At 36.9% G+C, this 18,524-nt stretch overlaps 2 protein-coding genes across 2 annotated transcripts; one reads left to right on the top strand and one right to left on the bottom strand.

The window, feature by feature from the left end:
• Positions 1-2,586: 2,586 nt before the first annotated feature.
• On the bottom strand, positions 2,587-7,250 carry LOC134650079 (GTPase Era, mitochondrial). The gene is made up of 5 exons (XM_063504905.1): positions 7,024-7,250; positions 6,789-6,913; positions 5,955-6,129; positions 3,580-3,771; positions 2,587-2,977 (listed from the first exon to the last, which is right to left on the bottom strand). Exons 1-5 carry the CDS (start codon positions 7,207-7,209, stop codon positions 2,621-2,623), a joined length of 1,035 nt encoding a protein of 344 aa, XP_063360975.1. The 5' UTR covers positions 7,210-7,250; the 3' UTR covers positions 2,587-2,620.
• A 699-nt stretch (positions 7,251-7,949) lies between these two features.
• On the top strand, positions 7,950-17,491 carry LOC134650078 (histone-lysine N-methyltransferase 2D-like). The gene is made up of 6 exons (XM_063504904.1): positions 7,950-8,060; positions 8,157-8,405; positions 8,584-8,885; positions 15,031-15,600; positions 15,970-16,329; positions 17,339-17,491. Exons 2-6 carry the CDS (start codon positions 8,159-8,161, stop codon positions 17,483-17,485), a joined length of 1,626 nt encoding a protein of 541 aa, XP_063360974.1. The 5' UTR covers positions 7,950-8,060; positions 8,157-8,158; the 3' UTR covers positions 17,486-17,491.
• The last annotated feature ends 1,033 nt before the right edge of the window (positions 17,492-18,524 follow it).

The raw sequence follows: 18,524 nt of genomic DNA, 5'->3' as shown, positions 1-18,524 counted from the left end.
ATAATATCCTATAATAGTAGTTTATGCAACAGTGATATAATAAGGGTTCTTAAAATTCAAGGGTCGAAGTTACAAAACGAGACGTAGTCGAGTTTTGTAAAAAAAGACCCGAGAATTTTAAGAACCAATTATGAGCTGTTGCATACATTACTTTTTCTATGACAGCTGCAGCAGCAGTTATTATTTAAAAAAAAGAGTTATTATTAAAAAAAAAGAGTTATTATTTAAAAAAAATTGAGTTATTATTTAAAAAAAAAAAGAGTTATTATTGTAAATGAAAACATACCTCTTTCAATCAAGATGATCGGAACTTGTATCTTTAAAAAAAATAAAGCAGTTGTATTATACTCATAAGATGACTGCTAGCAGTCATCTTATGAGCCTATAGACAAATCATTCAAATGACATTGCTTTAGATATCACTGTCAGTCATTTAATTGACACATTTAAGTGCTGGAGTAGAAAATATTTATTTACATAAGTAGGTATTTATTTTAATATATTCTGGCAAACACAACTTGTCAGTCAGTAAGATAAGTAAGAACCAGGAAAATTATACTCATCCCTTTCTGTTGGGTGTTAGTACTAGCGTAAGACAAATATAGACGGTCCTAATTTAAAGTAAAAGAATGCGACCTAGATACCTACTTACTTACCTACTTTAAAAAAATGTGGCTAAGGTTCTAAAGTTTCTAGACCATCGATAGAGCTCAATGGACAGGAAAAAAAATAAAAAAGGGTGTTACAGATACTTAAACCAATGTTCAAACATTTGCCACTGCAAATTTCATTCTATAAGAATTCACAACAAGAAAAAAATGATAACAAGCCGTTAAATATAAAAGAGCTAATAAAAATATACACATTAGTAACAAACCACCGGTTACAATATCCCGCGATGTGAAACGTATTATGCCATAAATGAAAAATATCACCATAATGATTATGTGAACTATCATGTGCCAGGCGTAGGTCGCAAGCAGGCACCGCGAACGCATATAGACTCCGACGAGCAGGAGCGCACTCATAATCGCCATTAACAAGAAAATGAAGTACAGGACTCCGGCTTCGAACCTTGAGAATAGTTTCTTCTCGTACTCGAATGTAAACACTAGGAAAGCCACAGTGATACTGATTAGGGGTATAATGACGATATAGGCAATGATTAGGGTACCCGTATGCAGATTTACGACCCAACAGCAGGCTGGCGCCACGCAAAGGCGGTCAAGAATTTTACAGTTTTTACATTTCATTTTAAATTAGTCTTCTGATAGTAAAAATATATATTATAATGTGATCTTCATAATATTTATCTGAAAATGTATAGCTCTCACAAAACATGTCATGTTTGACGTAGTACGTTAAAAGTCCATAGATAACTGTTTCTATGTCTAAGAGCTTTCTAGGATGATGCAAGTTTTTGTGTAAAGAGGACTAATGTGATCATCTAACTTAGGCACCCGTAATGATTGGTTTAAATATGGTTTAAATGAGCATACAATTGTATGGGAGCCCCCCTTAAATATTTATTTTATTTTATTTTTAGTATTTGTTGTTATAGCGGCAACAGAGAGATACATCTTTTGTGAAAATTTCAACTGTATAGCTATCGCGGTTCATGAGATACAGCCTGGTGACAGACGGACGGACGGACGGACAGCGAAGTCTTAGTAATAGTGTCCCGTTTTTTACCCTTTAGGTACGGAACCCTAAATAGAAGGAGTCAGTCTGACCCGTAATGTATGAATGTTAGTCTGCGATTATCTCGCATTTGGCTGAACCGATTTTGATGCGGTTTTCATTGTATAATAATGACAAAGAGTTCTTTACTGTAAAAGAGATGTAAAGCGTAAGAAATATAGTGCTCTCTAGTTGACAACTGAAATAGATGGCATTGTACTTACTGCACCTTCTTTGTTTCTAGTCTGGCAAACCAATTTATATATAGGGTTCCGTAGCCAAATGGCAAAAAACGGAACCCTTATAGATTCGTCATGTCTGTCTGTCTGTCACAGCCACTTTTCTCCGAAACTATAAGAACTATACTGTTGAAACTTGGGAAGTAGATGTATTCTGTGAACCGCATTAAGATTTTCACACAAAAATAGAAAAAAACAATAAATTTTTGGGGTTCCCCATACTTCGAATTGAAACTCAAAAATTTTTTTTTCATCAAACCCATACGTGTGGGGTATCTATGGATAGGTCTTCAAAAATGATATTGAGGTTTCTAATATCATTTTTTTCTAAACTGAATAGTTTGCGCGAGAGACACTTCCAAAGTGGTAAAATGTGTGTCCCCCCCCCCCCCCCCCCTAACTTCTAAAATAAGAGAATGATAAAACTAAAAAAAATATATGATGTACATTACCATGTAAACTTCCACCGAAAATTGGTTTGAACGAGATCTAGCAAGTAGTTTTTTTTTAATACGTCATAAATCGCCTAAATACGGAACCCTTCATGGGCGAGTCCGACTCTCACTTGGCCGCTTTTTCTACTTATCTACTGACGGAATACGTTTGCCGACTATAATTGCAAGTTTGATTCCGAGATTCAGCTGAATGTTTAGTAAAACAAAAAAGAAATATTTACACATTTATTATAATCACAAGTAATTTTATGGTTTAGGTTTAACTTTCAATTGAATGCTAATAACAACAGGTTTCTTAAAAAGATCTACCAAGTCATTCCTAGTTTGTGATTTGATTTGTTGAAGCCTGCCCCCACCAGCTCCAGATATAAGCCTAGCTATTCTGTCGGAAGGGCATTCTACGGCTACAGAACAGATAATTTTATCTTCAAGGTCCTCGTAATATTCTAGCTCAATTTTGAGGTTATAAGGCAGCTCCTGAGCCAGGAAATCTAGAAACTTGGCCCGCACTGCTTCTTCAATTAACGATTCTGGTGTTTGGTCAGTCCACTCTTCTGCAGAGTAGTGCAGGGAAGCCGGCTTGGCGTTGCTGATGAGATAATCCTGAAATATTACAAAGGTTTTTTATAGAATGGAATTATAGTGAACTTGTATCACTATAATTCCATATTCAAGTATTTTATTGCATTCATCATGTGACGATGTTTATGACAAGCCGTAAACTCTGTAAAGACATAAAACATAAGTGAGGTCCAGACGAAACAATTTTTCGCCAATCTGATGAAATTGTCCGATCGAATCAGGCCGTGCGGACGCAAACGGCAATTCGATTCCCCGATCAAATCAGCAGGTGCGGACACAAAAATGCCAATTTTCGTAGTTAGAAGCCGGGGTTTTAAAATTGGTGATTAAATTGTGTACGTGTGGACGCTAGATGAGATTGAAGCCAATTATTTTCCTGATCAAATAGGTTGATTTGCCCAGCTCGTCTGGACTCTACTTAAGGCATTATTGGCATTCACATTGCAAAAGTAATCTGGTAATTAGAGCATTTAGTACAAAAATAAGAGGTGTTAGTGTGTTTTCATAGATGACCAGGTGTGTTGTCTTAATATTTAAAAAAAAAACTTATAAAGACGATTATAAAGGAACCTAATATACAATATAACATTAAATGACTACTAATTATCTAATATCAATATTACCTTTATGTCTTTCACTCCATCTCCGTTTAAAGCTGATACCAAGAAAATGTCTGAGAAGTTGCTATAACCCCTATCTCTTTTCTTCTTTCTGCTATCAGCTTCAGGGTCTTGCACAGGGTTCCCAGCAATCATTCCATTGGTCAAATTCCTTATCACAGATAACAGCTGCCTTTTTGATTCCAATCTGTCTATCTGACAATTACAAAAAAAAAAAACATTTTATTATCTACAATTTGGAAGATTAGTAAATTAAACCCTAAGCCCTGCCCTAATTCAGGCAAATCGCATACATTTCAAAGTGAAAGTGAGTGAGTGCAGAAAAAATACTTATTAAATTAAAATAAAAATAAAAATAAAATAGCCTTTATTTACAGAACAGAGAATAGTTGCACTTTATCTCTCTATTATCTCCCATCTTTTGTATTCTTTGTCTGCTTGCCCTTCGGCAAAGGCCTCCTCCAACCTTTTCCACTCTCTCCGATCTAATGCCACTCTGCTCCAGGTACGGCCAGCTAACTGCGCTATGTCATCTAATATTAAGGGTTGCGAAGTACATTTTTGCTCTGGTTTCAATTTTGTAATGTTGTCCGATCGGGTAACTAGAGAGTTCTTTTCTGATATTCCTTGTTTTTGCTTGCGTTTACTTTGATTAATTTTATTAGTATTTTTGTTTAGTATTTTTGTTAGTATTTTTGTTTAGTGGTGGAGGGTTGTGGTCTGACTCCCCACGATGACCAGTCGGCTTGGGGACTGTTGTGTTTATAGTTGTTTTAGTTTTTAGTTGTTTTTGTTTCTGTTTCCGGTGGGTTTTTGTTTTCTTTGATTGCTATTGGGCCATTCCCTTGGTGGATGTGGATGCTTGAGAATCCGATCTAGAGCGGTTCGTGAACTCATATTCATTTGTTTTGTTCATCTTAGAAGGGGCTAGTGGGCGTTCCTCCTGCTTATTGCTATTGAGTGTCGGAGAGTTGGTTGGTGAACGTTTCCTTTTTTCATTATTTTTTCCTTGGCTAGGTTTTTCCTTAACTATCAGTTTATCATACTTGATCATAGCAATTTTTCCATTCTTGATTTCTTCTTTTTTCTTGATATTGAGGTCTTTTCTTATTTCGATTACGTCTTTAGGATAGTCTTCTGACACGTAGATATTTGTTGGTAGTCTTTTGTTGTTCTGTAATACTTGCCTTTTCCTCCATGCTAGAGTAAATTTTACTAATATTGGTCTACGTTTGTTATCCTTCTTAATTCCTAGTCTGCGAGCTTCGCATATTTCCCACTTATCAAACGGTTCTATATCTCCATCCTCGGCTACAGTGCTCAGGGTGCTCAGTACCAGTTCCATTAATTCCGTGTGGTTATGCTCGGCCTCTTCTACACCGTGGATTATCAAGTTGTTTTTCCTCACCTCCCTTTCCAAGTTACGAACTTTCGTATTGATTGTTTTCACTTCACTTTTCAATTTTAAATTCTCTCCTACTAATGGAGCTAATTTTTCTTCTATAGTTGATGCTAAACTTGTCTTGACATTTTCTGTTATAGAATTTGTATGTCTTTCAAAGTCCTTTCTCAATGCAGTCATGTTTTCTTCCATTTTTTTAAGAATTGTTTCCATTGTTTATCGTTTAAAGTAATTCTACTAAATTGGTAGAAATATTTTTCCCTGGTATTACTGTTTAAAGGTTGGTATCCCTTGTTTGGGGTATTTGGGCTTCTTTCTACTAGCAACCCCGTACTAGACGTCACTGTCACTGAGCGGAAGTGCTTGTAATGTCGCTAGGTTTTAGGTTATGTTGTGTTTATATTTATAGTTATATATGGTTTGCAGGGATACTTTTGACGCTGTTTTTACTTTAATCGTCACTTTTTCAGCGAGTTTTTTAGCAGATCACAGACGTTAGGCTGCACTTTTAACGTGTCTTGTGTTTTTGTATTTCAATAGTTGGTTTTTCACTGGGTTTTTTATTAAAATCACTGCACGACACTTATAGCGGTTATCACTTGACAGTTGCGCCACCGGAAGTCCATTAATGGTGGGATTAAATTAAAATATTACACCCTTACCATATGAGCCATACTTCATAAAACTTAAAATTTCTCTCATAAAATCTGATAATCTTTCTAACAAACACAAAAAAATGCAAACTGCTGAAGACAAACAATTTTAAAACAATTTTAATTTACAGATGCTTTAAATAACACCACACCACCATAATCATACTTTTAGTAGTTTACATAGTTTTGGAAACAGTATCTAAAATTTCTATAAAATTTGTCATTTAGACATGCAGAAAGTTCAAATTATAATGACAGTTTTTTTTTATGGGATCCTTTTCCCTACATTAATTTCCCTACATTATCTCCTTTTATGTACTTACTTTATTGATGATTAGGAAACTAGGTATGTTTTGCACACTATGCAGCATGTTGAGTACATCCGAGTGCAGATTGTCTTTGGTCCACTTGTTGGAGATGTCATGTACCACACCTATCACATCTGCACATCTTAGGCTTTTGTGACAAGCATTTATCATAGACTCAGGCAGCTTGTATCTGAAAAAAAAATTTAAAAAAATTATGGTTTACATATTTTTTGGCATAGGCAGGCGTGTCTCACTCCGCGATTTCGTCGCTTTGCTACAGGTAGCTAAAAGTACATCCGTTCGGCCCCAATTTTGGGGAAAGCCATAAGCCGCGCGTGGCGCTGTCGCCACCTAGCGGCCATATCTGTGCTGATCGTAACAGACGCGTTTTGTTAGAGAGTGAGTCTTCTGTACTTAGTACTATTATTTATTCTGTGGCATAGGGTTTTAAATGGTTACAGATGGTATTTGATTTATTTTATTACGGACCATATACATTTCACCACATAATGCCATGCTTTATTGACATTTGTATTTTAATATTATCAAAATTTTAGGTTTAATTTACTTGCTTTTTTGTTTGTAATATGAATTATTATTAATAAACATAACTAGTTAATTTTAGGTGCAGTTTGATTTTAATATGGTCAGTTTAAGTGTAAGCCTAGTTAATTTATGTATAAGTGAGAAGAAAGTATCATCTTCAAACCTAACTTACTCAAGGGGTAACTTATGACAGAAGTATTAGAGATTCACAGATTGAATTTTACTTGTAAGAGATTGGATTGCTTTGATTGTGTATTACGGAAACTACTCTTGAAAGTAGAAATAAATGTTTTAAATATTTACCTTTTCTGTTCCTTTTCAGTAGCAACCCCTGGTGTGTCAAGAAAAATAATTTGAGTGTCATTTTGAAAACACATTGCCCTTACTAACTTTGTGGTAGTGTGGACTTTATTTGAAGCTGCGCATATCTACAAAATGACAAACACTTATGAAATTAAATTGGTAGATGGTTATTGGTTAATCATTAAAAATATTTTTGAGGTTATGTTACAAATTAAAAGTATTCTAAGCGACATACCTTCCTCTCGACAATGTTGTTGATTAGAGTACTCTTCCCAGAGTTAGGGGCACCAATTATGGCAACGTTTACAACTTTGTTAATAGTTTTACTCGCGTGTTCGGGCTGAGACGAATAATACACTGCGCGGAAGACAATTGCTTTACTGTATGTCACACGAAGAGCACTCGACATGATTGTGGACATATTGATAATTAGATATGTTTATTACATATCAAATAAATAACACCTTAATGAATATAACAAAATATAAACTTTTTTCACTCTGTTCTGATAAAGTTCGGATTTATTGTTGACATTGACACTTGACAGCTGACTGTTTTTTTTTAACAGTTGACGGAGTCGACACGGCTTTAGCCTGTCCAGATGGAGGAAAAAAATAGAGTTGACATAGATTTTTAAACGAGTGTGGAGGGGGCTTATCGATTTATACCAAGGGCGCGGTGCGGTGCGGTAGTCTGTTATGGCTTTGTCACCAAACTATAGTTTCTGGCTTAAAAAACTCGCATCCAGGCCTTAATTGTAAAAAAATAAAATAAAGCTGTGTCCAGATGAGACAATTTTTCGCCAATCTGATGAAATTGTCCGATCAAATCAGGACGTGCGGACGCAAACGCAATTTGGCTCGCCGAATTCGACCGCCCATTACGACCGATATTAACGATAAAATGGAGTGCGGACGCAAGAATACCCATTTGTGACGCAAGTATTTTCGTTTTGTAGCATTTTTTTAACTTAGAGTTCTCAAAATACCACCATAAATCTTAAAGATTGGCGCCAATTATTTCCCTACTCAAATCGGTCGATTTCCCAGCTCGTCTGGACACGGCTTAATATAACTTTTTCGCAATACCAAAATTTTTCGTCAGTTTTGGTCGCGGAGTGCTTTTAATTTATTTATTTTTATTAATATCAACCCAGCGCACTTTAAAAACTGAGCTTATAAATATAAAGCCCTATTGGTTAACATTAGTCCTAAAGTGGCGTTATCATAAAGAAGCTGTGTGATTTTAACTCACCGGCATGATTTTTCTCAGGTAAATTACTCCAGCTAAATAACTACGTACTTAAATAAACTGATATATAATTCGTACAAAGCTACACCTCGTTCACATTAATATTACTTATTCCAGAAATGTCAGAGATAAAGTATAAAAAAGAAATTTTGTCGGCGATAGACCATTTGCGTTCAAGAAAATCGAGGCCAGACATCAACCGAATTTGCAAGTTTATGTTAAAGTGCTACAAAGTTGCCCCCAAATACACTAAAGCAGATCTTAAACGTTGCCTCAAGGAGAAGAGTATTTACAAAGTTGATTATAAAGATAATGAGAGCTACAGAAACGCTGCAAAGTGGCGAAGGAAATCAAGCCAAAACAACAGTAAGGATTTTACTTATGTTTTTCTTCGATTGAAAAAAAAAATTAAGATAACTATTAACATGTAAACTGAATTATTCATTTTGTACACAACTTATGTAAGTATTATCAATTTATCACATAAAATACTACAAGTTACTTAATTGTGTTTACTTTCTTGTTATTATTACTTTGATTCTAGAAATGGCATCAGCAATAGCAACAAGTGAACGACGAATTATTACCTCGGCAATAGCCACGCTAATCTATCAAGATCAGAGCTACCTCGAGAATGGGATTGCATTTGATGAACTTGTACAAGAGGCTGCTTCCCAAGAATCTAAATACTCCAAAAAACAGTTGGAGACCATTGTAAATAAAGAGTTGTCTTCGGGTAGTCTTGTGAAGCTACCAAACGGAAACTTGGCATTGGGCCCTGCCGATCATGATGGTGACAGTTCCGACAGCTTTAAGTTTGACTACAATGTTGAGTCAAATACTAAGGTGTGTGATGTGTTATATTTTAATGTTTCTACTTGTGATGACCCATAACAACAACGGACTTCATATTATATCAACATAACAAATAATTTAAAGTTTAAAACTACTCGCAAGCGTAACTTAAAACTGAACAAATGTATGTAAGGTTTCATCATTTTGAAAAATCTTTGTAGATTACCTATCGTACATTGGTGGCAGTTTCAATTTATATTAAACCTTGGATTTATCTGCATAGTCTGAAATCACTACAATATTTATAATTTGCCATTCCATAACATTCATTGCCGACTACAAACATTAATTATATTCAAAAGTTGGATCAGATACCGCAATGTAATGAAAATTGCATGCAAGTTTTTGCTCAGTCTGGCGTGCGCAACGGTTACGTTAAGACGCGTTCCTTTGTTTACATTTTTGTAATACCGATTTTTTGTGTTTTGCTGAGAGGATTATAATTTGGAGTGTGTTTAAACTGATTATAATGACTTTAGTAGTGATAATACGTGGAAAACTAAGTTAATTATTAGTTTCTTCGAGTAAACACAAATAAGTGGTTTTGTCGATCTACCCTCAATTTGTGATTATGAGTGATTCGGGTGAGGAGTCGGCCCCGCAGCCGGCCTCGGGTCCCGAGATGTCCCCAGAATCAATTAGGAAGGTTATCATGGGCTCCGAGGGCTCCTCTCCTCAAGAAGAAGGTGCAATGGACTTGCAATGGGATGACGGAGATATGAATGTCGGTAAACAACGCGTCGCGGAGCCCGAGCTAGACGAGCAACGAGGCGATAAGCGACGGTTAGAGGGGGAGGAAGCTGTTGATGATGATGGGTTTACGGTCGTAAATAGGCATAAACGTAGAGATGTACGTCCCTCCCCCCCTTCGACTAGTCCTCTACCGAAGTCTGACGATTTTGACGAAATTATCTATGAGGTTTCAGTTAGCTCCAAAAACGTTCTTCCAAAACAATTGGGATTTGCAAAGATATTGTTGAGTCATAATGTGCAGGGCGTCTTAAGAGTAAAATATAGGAGTCCTTTCAAATTACTGATCAGATTTAATACCAATACTAACGCAAACAGTTTCTTGGACAGTGAAGTTGTGAAGAAATATGAGTGGATTTGTAGAAATACTAACGAGTTGCCATTCTGTTACGGGGTAGTCAGAGATATAGATTTTGATGTTGATGAAAAGGACCTAAAAGAAATTTTTGTGTGTGATACAGATACAGAGATTTTATCCGTCAAACGTTTAAACAAAAGAGATGAGCAGGGTAAGTGGGTAAAGTGTGAAACCGTACGTATTTGTTTTCGAGGGTCAATCATGCCCAATTATGTAAAGGCGTATGGATGTCGTATGGCGGTAGAACGTATAAGTACCCAGTCACGCAATGTTCGAAATGTTGGCGATTTGGCCATGTCAGTAATTTTTGTCCATCCAAGGTACAAATCTGTCCTAAATGCGGAGAAAAACATGAAAATTGTGAAACAAAGAAATTCCAATGCGTGAACTGCAAAGGGAACCATTTATCCTTGATGAAAAGTTTATGTCCCGCGTTTCTAAAAGAGAGATCCATTCGCATATTCATGGGGCAAAATAATTGCACATATAAAGTAGCATTAAAGAAAATTAATGACGAAAAAAAACAGAATATTGATGTAAGCAGTGGCTTCCAGGCGAGAGAAACTCTGCTACTGAATCCGAATCCTCCAGTATTGTCAACCGGGGAAACCTCGAAGCCTGCTTATAGAGATATATGTGTTGGAGCTTCAGTTAGTAATTTTAATACCCAAGAACAGCATCCTGAAAGCGAATTAGAAGAAAGTGAACCTCAAACTAAAAATATGGCAAGCAAAAATAAAAAGCAAAGTGACAAAAGGCGCCGAGAATCGAGGAGAAGAAAGAAACATAATATGAGTGCCGATGAATCATCCGAAACAGAAAGTACCCGTCCTCCAGGTCCTCCAATTGAAGTAGTCCCCGTTCAGCAATCTCGAAGAACTCGTCAAGAAAGAAAGTCCTTAATAGATAGGTTTTTAGACAAGATAAAGGAAGCAATGTCATGCGAGGGAGATCTTGAAAATAAAATTAAGGTATTTATGGAATTTATCTGGAGTGAGGTTAAGAATTTTGTTCAGAAATATTTTACTATGGAGATGTTGTTAAAGCTATTTGGAAATTACAATAATGGACAGTAACACAATAAAAAAGGATTTGATAAGTATCTACCAATGGAATGCAAACAGTTTAAAACCTAAAGCTCGAAACTTTGAACTATTATTACTACAAGATAAAATCCATATGGCATTTGTGAGTGAGACTTGGCTGTCTACTGAAACTACTCTTAAATTTAATGGATATAACGTAGTAAGAGCAGACAGGTCCGATTCTTATGGTGGCCTGTGCGCCATCATACACAGATCAATAAAATTTTCACATAGACCTTACAATGTGACTAATTCTCAAATGCAAGTTATGATTATAGAAATATTTAATATTCCTGGCCTTAAACATATTATATCGATATATTGCCCTCCCTCCGTAACCACTAATCAGCATGATTGGGACTCAATCTTCAGTTCTGTTAAATTAGAGTGTCTAATATTAGGTGATATGAATGCTCATCACGCCCTATGGTCATGTAAATCCGGTCGGAGAGGAGAGGCGGTGTACAAGGCTATGTTTGAAAATGATTTCGTGTGTCTAAACGATGGTTCACACACACGCATTAAATGGGTTAATGGCAGCCTGCAGACATCTTCACCTGACATCTCATTCGCTTCAACGGACATTGCTACCAATGTTAGCTGGCAGGCTTGTAATGAAAATTTAGGTAGTGACCATGTGATAGTAAAAATGAACTGTGGTTATATTCGATCTAAAATGTTTACCAAGAAGAGGAATTATAAAGAGGCTAACTGGGCAGAGTACAATAAAGAAGCAGATACAGTGTTTGATGTTTCAGTGAGTGATGACGTGGACGTTCAAACTAGTTATGATATATTTATGAAAAACATCCAATCATTAGCTGATAAACACATCCCCTGGATCAAAACAAGTGAAGACCCTGCATCAAAATTTCGACCTAAACATTATTGGAATTCAGAAATATCCAAAGCTGTAGCAGAAAGACGTCTAGCCCTGGCAAAGGTGCGACGTAATCCTACTCCATCAAACCTTTCTTGCTGGCAAACCAGGGTGTCAAAAGCAAATGAACTAATAAAAAGGGCTAGCTCGAAAGCGTGGAAAGATTTCTGTACGAGTATTGACCATGAGTCATCAGCTACTATCATGTGGAGGAAAATGAGATGGATGAAGGGAACCTCGGGAGGGCGTGCTGGAGTTGATCCCGACAACGCCAGGAGTCTGCTTCACTCGTTGACCCCGGATAGTGTTGCTGAACCGGACCCGTCCTTTTTTAGTGTACAATCTTCTGTGTTAGAAATCCCAATTACTCTCCCTGAATTACTTAATTGTTTAAAAAAGAAGGATACTTCTCCAGGAGTTGATAATATATCTTACTCTATGATTTTTAATCTTTCAAACAATGGTAAATTAATGCTGTTAAAAATATTTAATCTGATAATTCAGACCGGGGTTGTTCCGGATCAGTGGAGAGATGTCCAAATAGTTCCTATACTTAAGCCGGGGAGGGACCCCGGCTTACCATCTTCTTTACGTCCGATTTCTTTAATGTCTTGTCCATGTAAAATTCTACACTTGATTCTTATGAAGAGAATTGAATGGTTTGTGGAAAGTCGGGGTCTCCTTCCCAGCTCATCGACTGGCTTCAGACGTTGTCAGTCTTGTTTGGATAATTTAGCTTTACTTACATCTGATATTCAGCAAGGATTTGGTAAAAAACAACCTACTGTGGCTTGTTTCCTTGACATCGATAATGCATATAAGAACATAAATATTAGCTCATTAATCAACATTTTACAAAACATAAGCATAGGTAATAAGATATGTAAATATCTATGGAATTTCCTTTCTAATAGGCGTTGTAGAATTATTCTGAATGGTGGAGGTAACCCTTTAATTAGACATACACACCGAGGATTAGCCCAAGGAGATCCCATTTCTCCTCTTTTATTTAATATCGCAACCTTGGAAATAGGTAATAGTATTAATAATGTTTGTATCTCACAATATGCCGATGATTTCGTGTTGTATAAAACTGTGGAAAGAGGGCGCACTTCAGATACAGTTAGTGATCTTCAACTCTCTATTGACTGTTTGATTGGATGTCTAGAGAGAGTTGGCTTGTATCTGTCCGAGAATAAATCAAAAGTATGTGTTTTTAAAAGATCACGAAAAGATGTTAATGTTAATATAGTTGTTAGTGGCAAGTCTCTCGAGGTGGTTCGTAGAGTTAAGTATTTAGGATTATGGTTGGATTCATCCTTGATATGGGGGCTCCATATAAAAGAGCTGTGTGAAAGAAATTACAAACATATTAATATTTTAAAGGTTCTAGCGGGAAGGTCTTGGGGAGTTCATCCTAAACATCTCAGGCGCCTCTATATATCTCTCTTAAGAAGTCGCCTGGACTATGGTAGTTTTATTTATGGAAGTTGTGCTATTTCTCATTTAAAGAAATTAGATATTTTACAAAATAGAGCTCTGCGTGTGTGCGGAGGCTTCATACGCAGCACTCCTGTTATAGCTATGGAAAGTGAACTCTCCATTCCTCCTCTGGTTGTGCGTCGTTATTGGCTGGGTTGTAGATTTTTACTAAGAGTAAGATCAAGATCAAACAGCCCCATTGTTTCCGCGTTACAGAGCATTTTGGCTAAGCGTAATCTATTTTCTGATAAAAATTTTCCTTTGTTAGCTAACATTTATGATGAATGGAAAGATTTACCTGTGCATCACTGTGACAAATTGGATATGTACTCTTTGAACACTTGGGTGTCCTCAGTCGACACCAGGTCATGTATATTGGATAGCATTGAATATATTGATGTCCCTAAGCGGCATCAACAGAATGAGGCGTTGAGAAATTCTACATTGAGAGTGCTTACTGAGCAGTATATCCAATTTTATAAATTATACACTGATGGTTCGAAGAGTGTACAAGGTGTTGGAGCAGCTCTGTTTGATCCTCAGTGCAATGTTTCACTCATGTGGAAGCTGCATGATAACGCGTGCGTTATGCGAGCTGAACTTGTAGCTATTAAAGAAGCTTTGTGTTATGCAAAGAATCTAGCTGATAATGCTCCAGGTGTAATATTATCTGACTCAAAGAGTGCACTTCAACACCTTAATAGTTGTGTTTATGGACAAAGAGGCATGCCTGTCGCATATGAAGCTCTCCAGTTGATTCATGAGTTTATTTGTGATGAAAAGGTTGTCAAAATACAGTGGGTTCCTTCCCACGTAGGGTTGGCAGGAAACGAGGCAGTAGATAAGCTTGCCAAAACCGCTGTAATGGATGGCTCTGTAGTAGATTCTATACCATATTCGAGTGAAGTAATTCCCAGAATTAAAAAAAGATGTTTACAAAAATGGGAATACCATTTCGGAGAAAAAGCTTTATCAAGGGGTGTAGGAATCTGGTACAGAACAATCCAAGCTAGGCCCTTGTGGATACCCTGGTTTGATTCTGCCAACCTTGCTAGAAAAGTGTTAGTCTCGGCTTTCCGAGTCCGGTCCGGACACATTCCTACAAACAAGTTTCTGTGTACGATGGGTGTTAAACCGTCACCACTGTGTCTAGACTGCCAGAAGACTGATGACGTGTATCACGTGTTGTTGGAGTGCGTCCGGAACACGGACTTGAGAAAAAGATTTTTTGGTAGTTTGGGCTCCATGCACAATGGACACATCAATTGTTGGTTGGCAGAGCCTTTATCTGACAAAGCAATCAGTGTATACCACTTTATTGATCTCTCCCTTGAGTAGGGAACTATGTAAGCACCCATGAGGCTGACATGTTCACCTAGAGTGTTCAAAGCCTCAATAAAAATTAGATAAAAAAAAAAAAAAAAAAGTTTTTGCTAGTCTAAATGTCGCTTTCCCCTGATAGCAGGCATAAGAAACTCTTTGGTTGAACAAATTTTTTTTTCATGTTTTTATTTGACATATAATTTGTCAGTATCTGTCAAATTTGTAATAACATAATCTGGAAATTATTTTCTTTTCCAGATGACATCCTCAGCAAATTCTTCATGTCGATCATCACCCCAACGAATGCGGGGACGGCCAAAAAAACGCGGCGGCGGGTCCTCCAGCACCGGACCGAGCCATAGCATGACTAGAAATGCTGGCGTCCGTGTAGGCGAAAGACGAAAAATGGCCAAAAAAGTTTTTGACCCATCAGACAACAATGTTCCTAGCAAACGCAAAAGAGGAAGACCTGTAGGGTCCCTTAACAAGAGCACTATTAAAAAACGTCTCCTTATTACGGGACAGGGAAGCAAGGACAAGGAAGGCACACCATTCTCCGAAAGCCAAATGTCTTTGGATGGAAGTGGCGATGAACTGGAGCAAGATGAACCAACACCTCATGAGACTTCTGGAGGAGTTTGTTCAGTATGCCACATTCAAAAATCTCGCGGGTCCAATGACAGGCTTATTGAATGCAGAGACTGCAATAATAAGGCACACTTAAATTGCCTGCATTCAGGATCGGGCATATTGAAACCTAGGCCTGATAATACCTGGCAGTGTCCACATTGCAAAACCTGTGTGGTTTGCTGTGAGACTAATGATGCTGTAAGTTTCATAAAGATTATAATAATTTTAATATGTTCAGGCAAAGGCACCAGTTTTCATGATATCTAATTGCAGGTTAAACTGCAGTGGTCGGCAACCTTTTAGCAGCCAAGGGCCACATAGTAGTTAACGAAGTTGACGCGGGCCGTACTTTGTTAATATTTATGACTTTATCAGACTGTCGTTTGTCAATATTACATACAAAATGGCCAGGGAGGCTCGCGGGCCGCAAGTGACAGGTTCACGGGCCGCAGGTTGCCGACCGCTGGGTTAAAGGATCCAATATGCCTTTAGAATATACTAAAAAGTTGTAACTTTTTTCTTAAGTACATCCCAATTTTGTATATTAAATTTTTTCAAACTTTTCAGGGAATATTAACAGTATGCAGCATATGTTCAGACGCATATCACGCGCTCTGCCACACGCCACGCATCCCAGAGCGTCAGAAAGCGTGGGACCAATGGGAGTGCAACAATTGCCTGGAGTCACGACCCACAGTCGTTGGATCCCCGGCCATCATTCCTAGCAGCCTAGAGTACAGTATCCGAGGATCTCCTCCCGTCGAACCATTCCTGAAACCCCATGAGTTGGACAGATCTGAATCTAAGCTTGCAGAGGAGGTGCCGATTGATCCAAGGATACCTGATATAACTAATTGGACAACAGATGATGTTTACGACTATTTTATGGAGAATTTTGCAGAAGCTGCTCCATTGCTAAAGGAACAGGTAAAGAAATTCAAAATAGAAATTTATTCAGGCTAATTATTATAAATAAATAAATAATAAATAAATAAATAATAAATAAATAAATAAATAATAAATATTATAGGGACATTCTTACACAAATTGACTAAGCCCCACGGTAAGCTCAAGAAGGCTTGTATTGTGGCTTGTATTATGTAATAACTTTTGTACATACATACATATAATCACGCCTATTTCCCGGAGGGGTAGGCAGAGAACACGGATTTCCATTTACTACGATCCTGACATACCTAGCTCTTTCGCTTCTGTTACTTTCATAACATTCCTCATACACGCTCGCTGGTTTAGGGTGCTCTTGACCTGGCCTTTCTGCAGGATTTCCCCGATCTGACCAGAGAAAGTCCACCGAAGTCTGCCCCTTCCAACTCCCTCTTCACTATAACTTTTGTATTTCTTGAAATACCAAGAATTCCGTCATAACTAATTGACCGAAGCGTAGCGAAGGTCTACGTTTTGACTCGGGCATTTTGCTTTTGAGATATGTTTATAGATTAAATGACCAAAAATTCAGAAAATTTGTATCGCTGGTTTTGGCGGTATTTAAATATTTAGTTTTTACTTGAGAATGAGTAGCTAAATTTCGTCAGCTTTAGTAAGAACTATAATGGCGTATTTTGCAAACGTTCGCTTTTTTTTGTTTGCATCGGCAGGTCCCTGGTTCCATCCCCAGTAATTGTATACTGCTACATAACTTTTTGTATTTTTTTTATACTTAAATTTCGTATAGTTGTTTTTATTTTATTTTTTTATTTTGAAAAAATTAAAAATTCCGTATTTTTTATTTATCAAGCGCGGGTTAGGCGTATTCATTTAATTTTTGTTTGTAGCTTTATGTAGTTTTTAATTTTTTGTTTATATTACATGTACTATACCTATATTTTAATAAATATTTTTGCCATACATTTATTCAGTTGTAAGCTCTGCTCGCGAGGTCTCACAGAGCCACTAGTTTATATTTGATGTGTTTTAGGAGTTCGATGGACATGCATTGAGCATAGCACGGCGAGCCGACATCGTAAGAGGCTTGGGACTGCCTCTCGGCCCAGCTCTCAACTTATACCGCATTGTAGTCAAGCTGCAAACGAGGAAAGACGACTGGACAATGTGTTGGGGTTAACTTACTTAGACCTCAGCATCAATTTGCATCAAATAGATAGAGACAGTCAAAGTGGGCAAATATATATATATATATATACTAAACAGGGACTGGATTTATTTGCCATTCAGGTAATGGCAAGTTAAAAATAAGAGATAACCGCTTTGACCAAATTATTTTGGCTATAAGAATGTAGTGTAGCATTTTCGTAGGAACTATAAGTTGTGTTATGAGAAATAGGTATTGTCAATAGTCGTAAGTTCGAACTGATGTGTGATGTTGTGTGTGTGTTGGTTTTACTATAAAGGCAAGACCACACATGCGTAATGCACTAACTCTATAGTTCCTTTTTTTAGCATTAGAAAGAAGGTAAGCGATCTTGACATGTCTTTTAATTGAAAAACGCTTTTTAAAAATCAGTAACTATTACTTATGAAAGCAGAAGAATATAAATGATTGTATTAGATTCATATTTGCCATTATTTATTTTTAAAACGTGTTTTTCAATAAAAAGACATGTCAACCTTATTTCTAATGCTAAAAAAAAGAACTATAGTTACCTTTGCGGAAACAACTTTTTCTCAATTTTAAAGTAAGGGAGCTCAGCACGAAGACATTCGTATAGTACGGCTCTTCTGAGGTGAACTTTTCGCTTCAAACCGTAATCTTTCAAACAAAGGCCATTGTCTCTATTATCGCAAAAGCGCTTGCTCCCGACTTGGCACGTGCCAGTACAACATTCATATTGAAAAACAACCGGTATCGTCATAGTATTAAGGTTCAAATTTAATGTCACTGATATTCTATATATTACGTTTTGGTAGTGTAGGACGATAGACCGCCCCGAAGCGATACGGCACTCATATTATTTTGATACTTAGTGTGGTGTTAAAAATGAAACACGGTTATTTATGATAAAGCGTTGTATATTTGTTATATAACAAAATCTAAGGTAACAATGTAAATTTAAGATTAATAAGTTTAACATAGGTATAATCAAAATTTTTCCGTATAGGTATATAAACAGTTATACGTACTACTAGATAAAATCGTGTCATAA

Source organism: Cydia amplana, chromosome 8 (assembly GCF_948474715.1).
Source record: "Cydia amplana chromosome 8, ilCydAmpl1.1, whole genome shotgun sequence".
Classification (NCBI taxonomy): Eukaryota; Metazoa; Arthropoda; class Insecta; order Lepidoptera; family Tortricidae; genus Cydia; species Cydia amplana.
This window is presented reverse-complemented; position numbering and strand designations above follow the sequence as displayed.